A 17,715-nucleotide genomic window follows, 5' to 3' on the forward strand; every position below is an offset into this window, starting at 1 on the left:
GTCTGACACCGGTGTGATATCTCCTTTACAAGTTTTCCCATCGTTCTCTCCTACCCAACCCTGCGGTGCAGGGGTCTCAAAGTTTCTGTAGTTTCCCATCTACACAATACATTTTCCTCACTCAGTGACAGCTGACATTTGTATTTTTAATATTTTCCTCATTTTTTTCAATTTACAAACATTTAATGATAAAAATAACAGATAGTGAACGAGTGATTTTTCAAATTTTCGATAACATAACTTGAGAAATAACTATTATGGACAAATTTTTGTAGATTCATCTTGATATTAGGAAAAATGTAAAATCGGAATTTTTTTTCCACACGAGAAAGAGGTCAAAATGCACAAAATTCTATTGACAGTGATAAAGGGATTTATTTAAAAAATCCAAATCATGTAAGATATAATAAATTTGATCTGAGTAATAATTTAGTGTCTCTATATCAGTTTTACTTTTGCAGAGAAAAATTTTATCCGGCAAAGCAAATTATATATTTTGTTTCGTTTTACTTTTTTAAATTTTGGTTGAATGGCAAAAATTGTAAACAAATTAGAAAAATATTTATAAAATTGTATAGAAATTATTGCTAAATTTTTATTTAATTTATAATTAATAATGAAATTTGTTTCATTAACAGGTTGTACATGATGATGCGAATCAATTTTAAAACAATTCTTTTGATACTGGTTGTTGCTGTAGTGAGTTCGATAATTACAACATGGAACAATTGTGGAAATCATTTTTTCGAAAACAACATAGAATGGAAGGCGCAGAGTCTACATAAAGTAATTAATTTTTACAATAACAGCATTTTCACAGGACAGTAAAGAAAAGAAATTTTATAAAAAAAAAATATCAAATTATTCAAAATCTTAAATTGTTTATCAATTTTCTTTCTCAAATTCAAAAACAACCATTGATTTAAAACAGAATTTTAGTTCAAATTTTAGAAAATATTTCAAGAATTGCAGTTCTACTTTTAATTAAATTTCAAAAGATTTTACATTGAAAGTATTCAAAACTTTTAATTCTTACTGGACAAATAAAAAAACAATAAGTATTAAAATAGTTATCAAACAAGAAGCGACAAATTTTATTTAGAAATTCTGAAAGAATCAAGATTTTAAAAAATCATAATTAGAATTGTTTAAAAATAGGAGATCTCGAAAATAGTTGATTTCTCGAAAATAATTTTAAAAACATTTAAAAAACAATGGGAAATTTTCTCAAATTTTGTTAAAATAAATTTTATATTTACATAATAGAAATTTATTTTTTCATTTAAAAAATTTTTTTGTATTTTTTGAATAATTGTAATAAAAAATTTGGAAGATAATTAAATTTTACAAACATTTTTGTATTTAAATAATTGAATTCTAGTACAACTTTTTTGTAAGAATTGATTTGAAAAAGAATTTCAGTTCAAATCTTATTGTTAGAAAATATTTCAAGAATTGCAGTTCTAATTATAATTAAATTTCAAAAGGTATTACATTGAAAGTATTTTGAAATTTTAATTCCTGGTGGACAGATAAATACCAATAAGTTTTCAACTATTTATTAAACAAAAATTAATGAAATTTGAAACATTTTATTTTAAAATTCTGAAAAAATGAGTTTTTTAAAAAATTGTAATTAAAATTTCTTGAAAATTAGCTGAATTCCCGAAAATAATTTTATAAAAATTAAAAAAATAGTAAATTTTCTCAAATTTTATATTTCAGAAAATTTTACTTTCTCACTTTAGAAAATTATTTTTTTTGTATTTTTTAAAGAATTCTAACAAGAAATTTGAAAAATTACAATTAAATTTTACAAAAATTTTTGTATTTAAATAATTGAATTCTCGTACAACTTTTTTTATAATAATTGATTTGAAAAAGAATTTCAGTTAAAATTTTAGAAAATAATTGAATATTTAAAGCGTTATAACAGAAATTTTAAGAATTAATTAAATTTTAAAAGGTTTTTAAATTAAAATTCCTTGAAAATTTAAGGGAAGCAAAAGCATAAAAATATTAAAAATTTTATTTTAAAAAATTATTAATCACATTATTTTTCTAAAAAAATTCTTAAAGTTTTTAAATAATTATTTTATTAAAAAATTCTAAAAAAAATAATTGAATTTTGAAAGAATTAAGTACAATTGCAATTTTTAGAAGTAATTAAATTTCATTATGTTTTTCATTGAAATTATTTGAAATTTTAATTCCTGTGGAAAAATAAATAAGAATAAGTTTTAAAATTTGTGATTAACAAAAAGTATTGAAGTTTTTGAATAATTTAATTCAGAAAGTCCAAAAAAATTGTTTCTTGAAAAAATGTAATTAAAATTTTCTAAAAATAATTGTATTTCCGTAATTGGCAAATTTCATTGAAATAAATGTTATTTTAATGAATTTTATTTGTTTACTTTTAAAAATTATTATGAAATATAATCGTATTTTTTCTATTTAAATATTTGAATTCTCGTACAACTTTTTTATAAGAATTGATTTGAAACAGAATTTCAGTTAAAATTTTAGAAAATGTTTCAAAAAATGCAGTTTTAGTTTTAATTAAATTTCAAATACTTTGACATTGAAAGTATTTTGAAATTTTAATGCCTGGTCGACTGATAAATAACAATAAGTATTCAAATATTTAGTAAACAAAAATTAATGAAATCTTTTTCACATTTTAATCGCCGTAAAAGTATAAAAATATTTAAGTGTTTATTTAAAAAAAATATTTAAATATATTAGTTTCCTTTAAAAATTATTAAAGTTTTTAATAATATTAAATTTTCATTAAATTTCAAAAAAAAAGTTTTTGTAACTAACAATGGAAGCCAAAATTTCACGCGCGCTTGTTATGCTAGTCAGGAAATAATCTAATAATAAAAAAATAATTTTCTACATCTTTCCTAGGATCGAACAAGTAATGAATTGGGTTATCAAGAGATTGATTGTTACATAAATGGAGGTTATTCCATTGGCTGCCGAAAAGAGGGAGACGAAGTTTATATTCCTTTTTCTTTCATTCATAAATATTTCGAGGTATGTAATTATTCAAAAGTATTCTTGCCTATCGTCAAAAAACATTTTTTATTTAAAAAAAAATAACATTTCGAGTTTAATTAAAATTGTATTCAAAATAATTTTAATCGTTTAAAGATTTTTATTATATTTAATAACATAATTGAAGTCCTTTAAATAATTTTAATATTAATAAAAATAATCCAATTCTTTTGTAGAAAATTTCTAAAACTTTTGAAAATAATTGAATTAACGTGAAGAAAAATTTTATTTTATACAAAAATTTTATCTTATATTCCAGAAAATTTGGTTTTTAAAATATTTCAGTTCAATGTTGTTAATTACAATTTAACTTTTATAAACAAATAATTAAAAATTTTTGAATTGCAATTTTCTAAAATTTAAAAGAAGAAAAAGAAAAGTAGTGACAATTCTTTTTGCAGATTTATGGAAAACTTGCCACGTACGATGGTCTCGAGAGATTCGAATGGTTCCACAGTTATTCAAAAATAGTGAGTCCAAAAGGAAAATACGATTCACGAGGTGTATTTATGACATTTGAAAATTACAATGTCGAAGTGAGAGAACGAGTGAAATGTGTGAGTGGCAGTGATGGTGTTCCAATATCAACACAATGGGAGAGTCAGGGTTATTACTATCCCACACAAATTGCACAATTTGGTTTGTCGCATTACAGTAAAAATCTCACTGAACCGGAACCATATAAAAAAGTGATTGAAGACGCCGAACGAGTGAGACAAGATTGGATTGTCCCGCAGGGTTCATTAATTACTCGTATTTACGATAGGAGTGTAAATAGTAATGTATTAAAGTACGCGACGCCCGAGACAAGTGCATCGGGAATATCATTGCGATTAGAGCATGTTCTCGATTTTGTATTTAAGTTCGATATTTGCACAAAAGACAATGGAAGTATTACTGTTATATTACAATCGAGGGAGAAGAAGGACGTCTATTATCTTCATTACACAACCAGCAACACCGTTTTACAAGCGTTCAATAATCATGTTCATTACGGCATTGGCTTATTAAATAATCAATGGCGACGATTGACGAGGGATCTCGTTGTTGACTTACACAAAGGCTTGAATATTAGTGATAAAACAAGAAAACAAATGTCCAGATCAAAGTTGAAGGTATTTTTCCATCACTTTTCTAAAACAACCGAACTGAATTTTTTTTCTTTCTTTCTATATTTTATTTTTCTATTTTTTTAAAACCAGGGAAAACTTTCAGACAACCTGGAATTAATAGAATTGTCATGAATTTTCGTTTTGGTTCATTGAATCGTAGAAATCTTATGAAAATTCCAGGCCTTGGTTTTTTTTTTTTTTTTTTTTTTTGAGAAATTGAATTGAAATTTTTTGAAGATAGTTGAATTCCTGGAAATAATTAATTGAAAACTTGTAAATTTCGTCACATTTTATTGAAATAAATTTTTGCTACAGGTGATAAAAATTATTCTAAACGGATCTGGAATGATAGACAATATTACATTGTCAACGAGCGAACATATGGAGCAATTTTACGACGCCGCTCGATGGTTCGTCGCGAATCAAAATATAAGTTCCGGTGGTTGGCCTAATCCAGTGAGAAGAAAAGTTTCCAACGGCATGGCGATTCTTGAACCCGGCTGGTAATCGAAAACTATACAAAAAAAATACTTTTTTTAAACCTATAAATTTTTTTTAAATCTTTCGAACTTTGGAATTTTCTTGTTTGAATTTAAATATTTCGAACTTTAAAAGTTTCTTTTTTGAATTCAAATCCCATGAAGTTTAAAATTTTCTTTTATTAATTAAAATCCTTGGAACTTTAAACAGAGTTGTCACAGATCAGGAAATTCGGGGAAAAGTCAGGGATTTTTCTTAAAAGTATACTGGAAAAAATTAAATTTTTAGAATTCATTGGAAAATTTTGAATTTTTGTGTTTTTTTTGTTTGTCTCAAAAACTATGAAATTAACACGAATTCTAATACAAAACCTTCCATTTTTTCTACTTCTGACAATATTTTCTTTTTAAATAACTTAATTCTTGAACAACTATCATAAAATTATTACTTATAAATTATTTAATGAATAATTTTACTTCAATATTTCAAAATTAATAGAAATTTAAAAAATTTGCCTTGAAAATTTTCATAAATAGATGAACTTCAAAAGGTTTCAATTTGAAATTTTATAAAATTTCAATTTTTAATGCGTTTAATTAGAAATATTAAGGAGCTTAGATTATTGAAAAATTTTAAGAATTCAAATTCTTTAGGAATTATTTAAATTTTTGAATATACATTCAATTAATTATTTAAAATAATGGACTTATAGAAGAATTTTAGTTATAAACACTAAAAAAAAATTGAATTTTTGAGAAGTTACAAATGATTGCAGAAATTCAATTATTTCAAAAGTAATAAAATTCTTCGCAGAAATTCAATTATTATGTTCAAAAATTTTTTTAAATTCTCGTAAAAATTTCAAATTATTTTCAATATGAATAAAATTCTTCTCCAAAATTCAATTATTTTCAAAAATTTTCCTCAATTCAATGATTCTCTAAATATCTATTATGTATTTTAATAAAGTTTTCCAAAAGTATTCAATTTTTTAAAACAAATTATAATAAAATTCAACGCGAACTTTTAACTACTTTCATAAATAATAAAATTCTTCTTAGGAATTCAATTATTTTGATAAATAATAAAACTCATCGTTTTAATTTTCAATTATTTTTAATACAATTTTAATCGAATTCTTCAAAATAATTCAATTATTCTTAAAAATTCTATAAAAAATTCGCCAAAAAATTCAAATTATTTAAAAATTTGTTGATAAAATTATTTATAAGATTACAATTATAAGAAACATTCAATTATTTAATAAATTATTTATTTTTGTATTTGAATATTTGAATTCTCCTAAAATTTTCTAATAAAAATTAATTTCTAAATTCATAACTATGTAATTCATAGAATTCTTTAAAGGAATTGAATTATTTTCAGCAAGATTTTAATTACGTTTCTCAATAAAATTGATTTTTAACACTATATTTATAAAATTTTTCGCAAAATTCCATTATTTCAAAATTTTTTAAAATACTCTTCTACAGAATTAAATTATTTTTATAAACAATAAAATTCATCGTAGAAAATCGATTATTTTAAAAAATGTTAATAAAATTTTTCGCGGTAATAATAAAAGTTTTTAAAAAACTCTTTAAAAAAATTGCATTTTTTTATAAATAATAACATTTCTTCGCAAGAAATCAATTTTACAAAAATTATTTTAAAAATTCATGGAAAGAATTGAATTGTTTTCATAAATAATAAAATTCTACGCAAAAATTAATTATATCAAAGTTTTTAAATAATTTAAAAAAAAAATTGAATTATTTTCACAAATAATAAAATTCTTCGCAGACATTCAATTATTTTTAGAAATGTTAACAAAATTTCTTTTCAAAAATTCGATAATTGTTTTCGTAAAGAATAAAATTCTTTGCAGAAATTCAATTGTTTTCTGAAATTTTAATAAAATTCTTTAAAGAAATTAAATTTTTTTGAATACAATTTTAATTGAATTCCTCGAAAGAATTTAATTGTTTTCATAAATAATAAATAAATGTAAAAGTTAAATTATTTTCAAAATTTTTGATGATAAATTATTTATTTTTATATTTAAATAATTGAATTCTTGTAGAATTTTCTAATAAATATTGTTTTAAAAATAAATTTTATTTAAAATTTTATAGTTGAAGATTAAAAACATTATAGGTAGCATGAATTTTTAGAAATAATTTAATTTTGAAAAGGTTTCAACTTAAAATCTTTGAAAATTTGAATTTTTTTATACTTTTAAGTTTTAACTTAACATTTTGTAGAAATAATTTTTTTGAATTTACGAGTAAACGAAATTTCATCACAAACAATTGGATTTGAAAATTCTCAACTGAGAACTTTGTCAGAAATTATTAAAAATAATTGATTTAAAGAAGAATTTTAGTCAAAAATTTTAGAAAATAATAATTGAATTGAAATGATGAAAATAATTTTGAAGAAGTTGCAGTAAGAAAATATTCTTAGAATATAAAATAATGATTTTATCACTCGGTCATCTTTAATTATTATAAAACATGAAGATATCGATTACTCCGAGTCGAAGACTCGCAGTGATCGATTTCTTCATGTTTTACAACAATTTTTATAAGTTGTTGAATTTCAAAAAGGTTTGAATTTGAATCTTTTGGAGAATTTTAATTCCTATGTAAAAATAATAATGATGCAATATTTATTTAAAAATGAAGTTATTGATGTTTTCGAATAATTTTGCAATTAACGAAATTCGTAAATAAATGTAATAGAAAATTTTTTTGAATATCCAGTAATTTTTAGAGTATATCAAAATATTCTTTAGGCTCAGTGAAAAAGTCAAAATTTTGTCTGTAAATCAGGAGAAAGCCAGGGAAAAACAGAATTTAATTTTTGTGACAAACCTGTTAAAATTCTTTTTTAAATAAATTTTTTGTTTAATTAATTTTTGTTATTAATTAAGCAGCTTTTTTTGTAACAGGTATTCGAGTATGGGGCAAGGACACGCAATTTCGGTACTCTCCCGAGCTTACTATCACTCTGGTGAGGATAAATATTTAAATGCGGCAATAAGAGGTTTAAAGCCATTTAAAGTACCATCGAGCAAAGGCGGAATAACCGCTTCATTCTTAGGTAAATATATTTGGTACGAGGAATATCCAACAACACCCCCATCATTCATTCTCAACGGCTTTATATACTCGCTTATTGGACTGTACGATTTAAAGAGTATCACATCAGGAAAAGATGCGAACGACGCATTAAAACTATTCGAACAAGGTATGACATCCTTAAAAAATATGTTAACATTATACGATACCGGCTCTGGTACCACGTACGATTTACGTCACTTTACTTTAAAAACCGCCCCCAATATTGCACGTTGGGATTATCATTCGACACATATCAATCAAATACTTTTACTCAGTACTATCGATAACGATCAGATTTTCACGACAACCGCCGAAAGATGGATTGGTTACATGAATGGAAAAAGAGCCGCACATAATTAATTCCCATTTTATTTTATTTTTTTTTTTGTTATTTATTTTATTTGTTTACTTAATTTCCCATCGCAGGAGGGGGAATACTTTTTTGCCATTAGAAATTTAGTTAGAAAATTATTCTTTTCTATAATCAATTGTGATATTAACAAAAAAGAAAAAGAAGAAGAAGAAGAATAAGAAGAACTTTTTAAAGCTTGGTAGGAGAAAAAAAGACATTTATTTTTCTTTATAAAACACGAAAGTGTGTTGAAAATAATTTCTGTTAAACTATTACTTATGTATATAAAAGACTGGATCGATAGGCGACTGCAATTATTTATCGACTAGTTGTAAATATTTACAAATCCCATTTTTTTATACATATGGAAAAAAATACTTAGTAGTATTAAGTTATAAATCTATTATTAAAAGGCACAAAAATGTTCTTAAATTGATATATTTTGCAAATACTGTGAAATTCAAGTATGAAAATTATATTTAATTCTAGGTCTCGGAACTTTTTCTTTCAAATCGTGAAAGAAAATATCACTTTTTTGGTATAAAATACATTTTGATTTTCATAATATTAAAAATGTATATAGGGTTGCCACAGATCAAGGGATTCAGGGAAATCAGGGAAAAGTCAGGGATTTTTATTAAAGTTCTGGAAAAAATAAAATTTGCAGGATTCATAATTAGTTTTCTTTAATTTTTTAATATATATTTAATTAATTATTAAAAATCATGGATTCATAGAAGAATTTTAGTTAAAAACACTACAAAAATCGAATTTTCGAAAACTTACAAAAATGTTTGTAGAAATACAATTATTTACAGATTGTTTTATAAATTCCTTTTAAGTAGTTCAATTATTTTCATAAATAATAAAATTTCTTCGCAATAATTCAATAATTTTCATAAATAATAAAATGTTTTTTTTACAGAGATTCAATTATTTTCATGAATAATAAAACTGATCATAGAGTTTCAATTATTTTTTATACAATTTTAACCGAATTTCTCGAAATTTTTATGAAAATTCGTCGAAAAAATTCAATTATTAAAAAATTTGTCCATAAAATTCATTATGGGATTTCAATTTTGAGAAACATTCATTTATTCAATAATATTTTCATTTTTGTATTTAAATAATTGAATTTAAATTTTAAATTCTTTAAAATTCTCTTCAAAATTTCAATTATTTTTAAAAATTTTAATAAAATTTTTGTTAAAATTTCAATTATTTTTAAAAAATTTCCCCAATTCAATGATTTTCAATATCTATAGTATTTAAATAAAATTTTCCAAAAGAATTCAATTATTTAAAAAAATATTAATAAAATTCTACGTAAATATTTACTTAGTTTCATAAAATAATAAAAATTTCACAGGAATTTAATTATTTACAGATTTTTTATAAATTCCTTCTAAAATAGTTCAATTATTTTCATAAATAATAAAATCTCTTCGCAATAATTCAATTATTTTCATAAATAATAAATTTTTTTTACAGAGATTCAATTATTTTCATGAATAATAAAACTCATCATAGAATTTCAATTATTTTTAATACAATTTTAACCGAATTCCTCGAAAAATGTAATTATTCTGGAAATTTTTATTAAAATTCGTCGAAAAAATTCAATTATTTAAAAATTTATCCATAAAATTCTTTATGAGAATTCAATTTTAAGAAACATTCATTTATTCAATACTTTTTTCATTTTTGTATTTAAATAATTGAATTCTCGTAGAATTTTCTAATAAAAATTGTTTTAAAAATGAATTTCAGTTAAAATTTTAGATAATTGAAAATTAAAAGTATTATAGCATGAATTTTTAGAAATAATTGTATTTTGAAAAAGTTAAATTGAATTTTTTTCGATAAATTTTTTGAAATTATTTCAAGTTTTTATTTTCTAAATATTTAATTGAGGAATTTCTGAATAATCAAAATTCGTAAAATTGAATTGCAAATGAATTTGAAAATTCTTTTGAAACTTTTGCAAAAATTATTTAAAATAATTGATAATTGTTCAATTATTTCCTTCGACGAATTTAAAAAAATTTTTGAAATTAATTGTTTTTCAAAGAATTTACTTTAAATTGTATTAAAAATAATTGAAATCCTGTGATGAATATTATTATTTATGAAAATAATAGAATTCTTGTAACGAATTTTTATTACATTTTTTTTAAATAATTGAATTCTTTTGAGAAATTTTATTAAAATAATATTAGATTTGGAAAATATTTGAATTTCATCGAAGAATTTCATTATTTGTGAAATGTAATTGAATTTGACTTTTTGAAAATCTTAATTCCTATGGAAAAATAATAATAATTAAATATTTATTTAAAAAAGAATTTATTAATGTTTTTGAATGATTTTGTAATTGAACAAATTTTGTAAATAAATGTAATAGAACATTTTTTTGAGAATCTAATAATTTTCAGAGTGAATCAGAATATTCTTAAGGTTTAGCGCTTAGGGAAAAAGTCAAAATTTTATCTGGAAATCAGGGAAAAGTTAAGAAAAAACAAAACTAATTTTTTGTGGCAACCCTGTTATAGTCACATCTTTCAAATATTATTTTTGAATAATTTTTGTAAGGGAAATTTCCGAAATAAAAACTTTTGTAAAAAATTATATTTCGAGAATTTGTCGATCCGAGGCTTGAATATTTAATTTTGAATTATTTTTCGGTATAATACTCGTAATTTGAATTTTAGTTTTCGAATGTTATAAATGTAATTTTTTTACTACGAAAAAAGACACTTAGTAATTTATAATACTTAAAAAAAATACAAGGGATCGATATTAATCGAGAATTGCTAGAGAGTCGCGCCTTATTGTCATAGAATTTTTCTTAAAAAAAACAAAATATTTCTCCCATTGATTTCTACTCGAAATCCGTAATAATAAAAAAATTTGCTCAATTTTATTACATAGAAGTATATTGATAAAAACGTAATCTTCATTCGTATTTGATATTTGAATTAAAAAAAAAAAAATGATTATTTTCTTGAAATTTTGTATATAAATAATTTCCCAATTTCTTCGAGTTCAAATTTGAATTGAAGAAGATTGGAAAATAAAAATTTGAAACTTTTGTCTATAGTAATTGATTTTATAAATTTGAAAAATTAAAAAAAAATTTTTGACGTGTTATGATGTGAATAATTTATTGAAAATTCGGTGAGATTGGAATTTTTGGTGAATCTTATTAATATCGTTAATGTCAATTAAAATTTATTCCTTGAGTGCTTAATAATCCCAGTAAAAATCATAGATATCTCCATTTTAAATATGTATTTAAATATAGTGCCTAAAATATTCTGCAGGTACCTGTATTAAATTGTTGCTCCTTTACTTAACTCTCTTCATTAAGAATTCTTAGCCTATGAAAACAAACTAATTTCTTGAATTCTAACAAAATGACTTCTTGAATTTTACCAAATTTTTCGATTTTAAATATTTTATTTTCAATTCAATTTTTCATTTTCATTTTTTCAACTATTTTTTGTCACTAACAAAAAAATTTATTTTCTGAATGTAAAATTTTTAAAGTTAAAGTTTTTAACTTTTACTGCAATTAGTAATTTATAAAAATATTCTTTAAAAAATATTTCGTTCATTTTGACGTTTAAAACTTGAGGATCATTTTCAATTAAAAAAAAAAAAAATAATAATGAAAAAGAAAATAAATAAAATCAGAATAAATGAGGGAATTCTAGAATAATTTTTTTAAAATTAATTTATTTTAATTAACTTAAAAAAGATTTTAGTTGGAAATGAAATTTAAATTTAATTATGTAAAAATAACTAAATCTGTTAAAGAATTTCAGAGAATTAAAAAAAATCTGAAAAATTGTAAATAATTGAATTTCTTTAAATAACTTTACTGAAATTTTCGAAAATAACAATATAACATAAAAAAAAATTAAAAAATATATTATGAGAAGAAAATGAAAATAAAATTTCAATCGTTTGTTAAAATTTAAGAAGTTATTTTTGTAGAATTTTGAAAATTACAATAAGTATATAACAATGAAAAATCTATTTTCTTTTTTTATCTATTAAAAAAAAATTGCACTTATTAAATACCAATAAAATACTTGTCAGAATAATTAATTACATTGTCAGGATAATAGATTAAAAGGGAAAATTGGAGAAAAAATCATTATTATGAAGCGAAAACAAAATTGATAATTTTCGTAAAATTTTCTATTCCTCTCTTGTAGGAAAATTTTATCTACTATATATATAATATAAATATAGAGATTTTTCATCTCGAAAATTATAGACATTTTCTGAGCGAACTATTTTAAAAGTTTGCAATTTGATATGAAATTAATCAACACTTTTGATGAAAAAATTAACAATTTTGAAAAAATGGATACATAATCAATAATAATAGACAGAATTTTTTAAAAATATTAAATTCTGATTTATTTTAATTTCTTTTATCACACTTTATAACTTTTTTCCTTATTACACATTTTTTTACTTTTATTAATATTTGTGATTATTTGGTTATACTTAATTAACATTATTATTATATTAATATTAATTAATGACCAAGTCGAAGTCCACAACGTTTTTCTATGAAAATTATATTAGTATTAATTTTATTCAAAATCTTGAAAGAATTTTCTTCCTCAAACTAAAAAAAAATCCAACATTAGTTGCAATTGTTAAAAATAATCAATTATTTATTTTTCTATTTCAATAAATCAATTCTCATATAAATTTTTGATAAGAATTGATTTGAAAAATTATTTTAGTAAAATTTCAGAAAATATTTCAAGAATTTCAGTTTTAATTTGACAATTAAATTTAAGAAGGTTTTACATTGAAAGTATTTTGAAATTTTAATTCCTGGTGGACAAATAAATAAGCATTTAAATATTGATTAAACGAAAAGTAATTAAATTTGAAAAATTTTATTTAGAAATTCTAAAAATTTAGGTTTTTAAAAATTCGCAATTACAATTTTTTGAAAATTAATTCAATTTCCGAAAATAATTTTTAAAAATTGAAAAAGTAGGAAATTTTCTTAAAATATCGTTAAAATAAATTTTATATTTCAAAGAATTTTATTTTCTCACTTTAAAAAATTATTTTAGAATATTATTGTATTTTTTTAAATTGTAACTAAAAATTTGGATGTAAATAATTAAATTTTACAAAAATGTTTGTATTTAAAATTTTAAATAATTCAATTATTGTAGTTGAATAAAATTTTAATAAGAATTGATTTAAAAAAGCATTTCATTTAAAATTTTGAAAAATAATAATTGAATATTAGAAGCGTTATGACAAGAATTTTAAGAAATAATTAAATTGTAAAAGGTTTTTAAATTGAAATTTTTTTAACATTTTAATCACCGTAAAAATATATTAATATTTAAATATTTATTGAAAAAATGTGATAATATAATATTTTATTAAATATTATTTTCCTCTAAAAATTATTAAAGCTTTGATTAACTTTATTCAAAAATTCTAAAAAATAATTGACTTTTGGAAAAATTGCTTGTCTTTTTTTTTTAGAAATAATAAAATTTCAATAGGACTTCAACTTCGAAATTAATAATTATATTATTATAATATTAATGTTAATTAATAATTTATTTAATTAATTATAAAATTATAATGTACTGAATAATTTACATCGACTTAATTAGTTTAAAATTTAAATTTTACTTACAACTACATGTATTGTTATTATCAACTTTTAATGTTGTCCTTTAAATTGTTAACATTTTCCGAACTTAATTAATAATATCGTATACGATAACTATTCGTTATATTAATTACCTTTCGATATTAATTTTTATTCGAACTAATACTTTTCTTAAATAATATTCCTTTATCATGTAACATGTTTGAAAAAACATGTGTGCCGATTTTTTTTAAATCTTAATAAGTCATTTTGTTTAAAATCATTCAATATTGATTGTAATAAATTTGTTCTCAATTAATTTGACATTTATCAAGTAAAGAAAATAATTATTTTCAAAAATCGTAAAAAAAATTATTTTTCACATTAATAATAATATTATTATTAAGAAAATAAAAGAAATAAGGAATAAATATTTGTTAAATAGCTTGGAAAAAGAGGAATATTAAAATACGATAATGTGAATGTATGACAAAAATATATTGGAATTAGAGAACAAGTGATAGAATAATAAGTATCAAAATAAATTAGACGAACAGGGTAGTTTGTAATATATTGGTGATATTAGGTGTTCATTAGATTGTCAATATTATATTAAAATACCTTCGCATGATTTGTACTACGACGCTCATTTAGAGAGAAAAATGTAAAAATTCATTTGTAAATGTTATTTTTTCTTCACTATTATAATTCTAATTATTGCAAACAGGATTGTGAAGATATTTTTAATTAATTTTGCTTTAAAACTTTTTTTAGAAAATTAGTCTAAATTGACTAAAATTAACCACTAATTTAAAAACTTAAAAAAAAATATTTTCTAATTGTTTTTTAATAACTTTAAAAATCTCTTTTTAATTTAAACAAATGTAACTACGTAACATTTTTATATTTTAGCATAACAAAAAATCTATTTTCACTTTTTAATTAATCACTTTCAATTTAATTATATACTTTTCTTTAATTTCACTTGGAAAAATTTTTCTTCCTTAAAAAAAATCTATTTAATTTCATGAACATTCCACTAGAAATAAGAATCTTTAGAAAAGAGAAAAAAAATAAATAAAATTCAAGTGCTTCGAATATTTTAGTAGGGTGTCAATAATAATTTGTAAAACTGTATTAACTGCGAAAAAAAATGAAATGTAGTATTTTTACACGTAAAGTATTTTTTAGATATGTACATATCGAGATTTTAAAACACCATATGAGTTTAATTTTTAAAAGTTCTAAAAGAGTGACAAAAATATATTAGTGCGTTAGTCTCGAGTGGTACAGTTGGAAAAAAAAATTGTAAAGCTATAAATGAAATCTTAAATCTTAAACATGTAATCATTCATGTAATAAATATTATATGTGCACTCAAAATACTTATCACTTAATATTTAAATTTATTATTATTCTCATTCCTTTCATTAATTTTTCTTTTCATTTAACTTTCTAATTAAATTAACACGTCGCTGAAATTCACAACATTTAGAGTCAACGACTGAAGAGAAGAAATATTTTTCACCCAAAAAATTTTTTCTTTAAATTAGTAGAATTAACAAAAAAATATTAAAAATTAAAATTCTTAATAACTTTTTAGAAAAATAATTAATTATTTTAAGCGAAAATTATTATTATATAATAATAATTGAGATATTTTGTCCTCACTTGAAATTAGAATTTTTTTGATTCCAAATTGATTTACAGCTTAAATTGTTATGTCAAAAGTTTGATAATTAATTTGTAAATAGAGTAATATTAGTGTTTTAGTGAAATTAATTTCCCTAGAATTTTTACAATGACATAATTTTAATAGAACAGTAAAAAAAGGAAATTTTATTAAACAAATATCAAATTTTTCAAACTCTTAAATACTTTACGAATTTTCTTTCTCAAATTAAAAAAAATCGATAATAAGTTGCAATTTTTAGAAATAATCAATTATTTATTTATGTACTTAAATAATTAAATTCTCGTACAATGTTTTCATGATAATTGATTTGAATAAGAATCACAGTTCAAATTTGAAAAAATATTTCAAGAATTGTAGTTTCAATTTTAATTAAATTTCAAAAGGTTTTACATTCAAAGTATTGTCAAAATTTTCATTCCTGGTGGACAAATAAATAACAATAAGAATTCAAATAATATTTAGTAAACAAAAATTAATGAAATTTGAAAAATAGAAAATTTTCTCAAACTTCATTAAAATAAATTTTATATTTCAAAGAATTTTATATTCTCACTTTCAAAAATTATTATTAATCTAGCAAATATTACAAAGTTTTTTATTTTCAAATATAAATTTTTGAATAAATAATTTCATAATAAAAATTTTAAAAATTCACTTACTAAGTACATAATTATTATTGTTCATATTTTCAAAAATTTTAATATAATTCTTCACAAGAATTCAATTATTTTTATAAATTATAACATTCTTCGTAAGAATTCAATTATTTTTATTAATAGTATAATCTTTGCAAAAATTCAATTATTTCCTAAAATTTTAATAATTCCTTTGAAACAATTCAATTATGTTTATAAATAGTAAAATTCTTTGCAAAAATTCAGTTATTTTTAATATAATTTTTAATGAAATTTTATAAATGAATTCAGTTTTTAAAAAATTTTTAAAAATATTTTTCGAAAAAATTAAATTATTTTCTAAAATTTTAATAAATCCTTCGAAACAATTCAATTTTTTAAAAATTTTTAATAAAAATTTTCTAAAGAGTTGAATTATTTTCTAAAATTTTTATAAATCCTTCAAGACAATTAAATTATTTTTTTAAGTAATAAAATTCATCGCAAAAATTAAATTATTTTTTATAAATAATAAATTCTTCTCGGTCAATACAATTTTAATAAACTTCAATAATCAAATATTTAATATTCAAAAAACTACATTATTTTCAAAAAACTTAAAGAAATTCTTCAAAACAATTTAATTATTTATCTACCAAAACTCTAATAAAATTGTTTAGAAGAGTTTAATTTTTTATCAATAATTTTAATAAAATTTTAATAATAAAATTATTAATTAACAATTAATTGAAATTTCAATTAAAATAAATAACGATAAGTTTTTAAATATTTGTTTAATAAAATGTATTGAAGTTTTGAATAATTTCTTAAAAAATTAGGTTTTTGAAAAATTGTAATTAAAATTTTTTGGAAATAATTGAATTTCCAAAAATAATTTTAAAAATTGAAAACATAGAAATTTGTCTCAAAATTCATTAAAATAAATTTTATATTTCAATGAATTTTATTTTCTCACTTTAAAAAATTATTTTTAAATATTATTGCATTTTTTGAAGAATATTAACTAAAAATTTAGAAAATAATAAAATTTTACAAAAAATCTTATATATAAATATATTAACTATAGTTGAATTCTAATAAGAATTGATTTAAAAAAGAATTTCAGTTAAAGTTTTGAAAAATAATTAAATATTAGAAGTGTTATAACAATAAATTTAGAAAACGATTAAATTGTAAAAGGTTTTTAAATTGAATTCTTTGAAAATTTTATTCGATGTGAAAATATAAAAATATTTAAATGTTTGTTTTTGAAAAATTATTAATATATTATTTTTCTTTAAAAATTATTAAAGTATTATCAAGAGTTCTAAGAAATAATTTACTTTTGGAAAAATTGAAGTTGCAGTTTTTAGAAATAAGGTTTTACATTTAAATTATTTGAAATATTTAATTAAAATAAATAATATGATAAGTTATTAAATATTTGTTTAACAAAAATTATTGAAATTTAGAATTCTAAAAAAAATTAGATTTTTGAAAAATTGTAATTAAAAGTTTATTTTAGAGATACTTGAATTTCCGAAAATAATTTGAAAAATTGAATCAATTAAAGGTTTTGTCAAATTTTACTTAATTAACTTTATGTTAAAAAGAAATAAAAACACA

The 17,715-nt window shown here is 20.1% G+C and overlaps 1 protein-coding gene across 1 annotated transcript; it reads left to right on the forward strand.

The window, feature by feature from the left end:
- The first annotated feature begins 57 nt into the window (after positions 1 to 57).
- On the forward strand, positions 58 to 8,311 carry LOC122511160 (D-glucuronyl C5-epimerase B). The gene is made up of 6 exons (XM_043626231.1): positions 58 to 396; positions 639 to 786; positions 2,911 to 3,039; positions 3,462 to 4,175; positions 4,488 to 4,675; positions 7,606 to 8,311. Coding segments are annotated over exons 1-6 (1,713 nt in total). The 5' UTR covers positions 58 to 394; the 3' UTR covers positions 8,138 to 8,311.
- Positions 8,312 to 17,715: the final 9,404 nt, after the last annotated feature.

This window comes from Leptopilina heterotoma, unplaced genomic scaffold (genome assembly GCF_015476425.1).
Source record: "Leptopilina heterotoma isolate Lh14 unplaced genomic scaffold, ASM1547642v1 Lhet_121, whole genome shotgun sequence".
NCBI lineage: Eukaryota > Metazoa > Arthropoda > Insecta > Hymenoptera > Figitidae > Leptopilina > Leptopilina heterotoma.

What these genes read in the sequence shown, in the direction of transcription:
- LOC122511160 (XM_043626231.1), top strand. An exon ending in AGGCGCAGAGTCTACATAAA is followed by an intron (nt 787 to 2,910) that starts GTAATTAATTTT and finishes CATCTTTCCTAG; the next exon opens with GATCGAACAAGTAATGAATT. An exon ending in TGTCCAGATCAAAGTTGAAG is followed by an intron (nt 4,176 to 4,487) that starts GTATTTTTCCAT and finishes TTTTTGCTACAG; the next exon opens with GTGATAAAAATTATTCTAAA.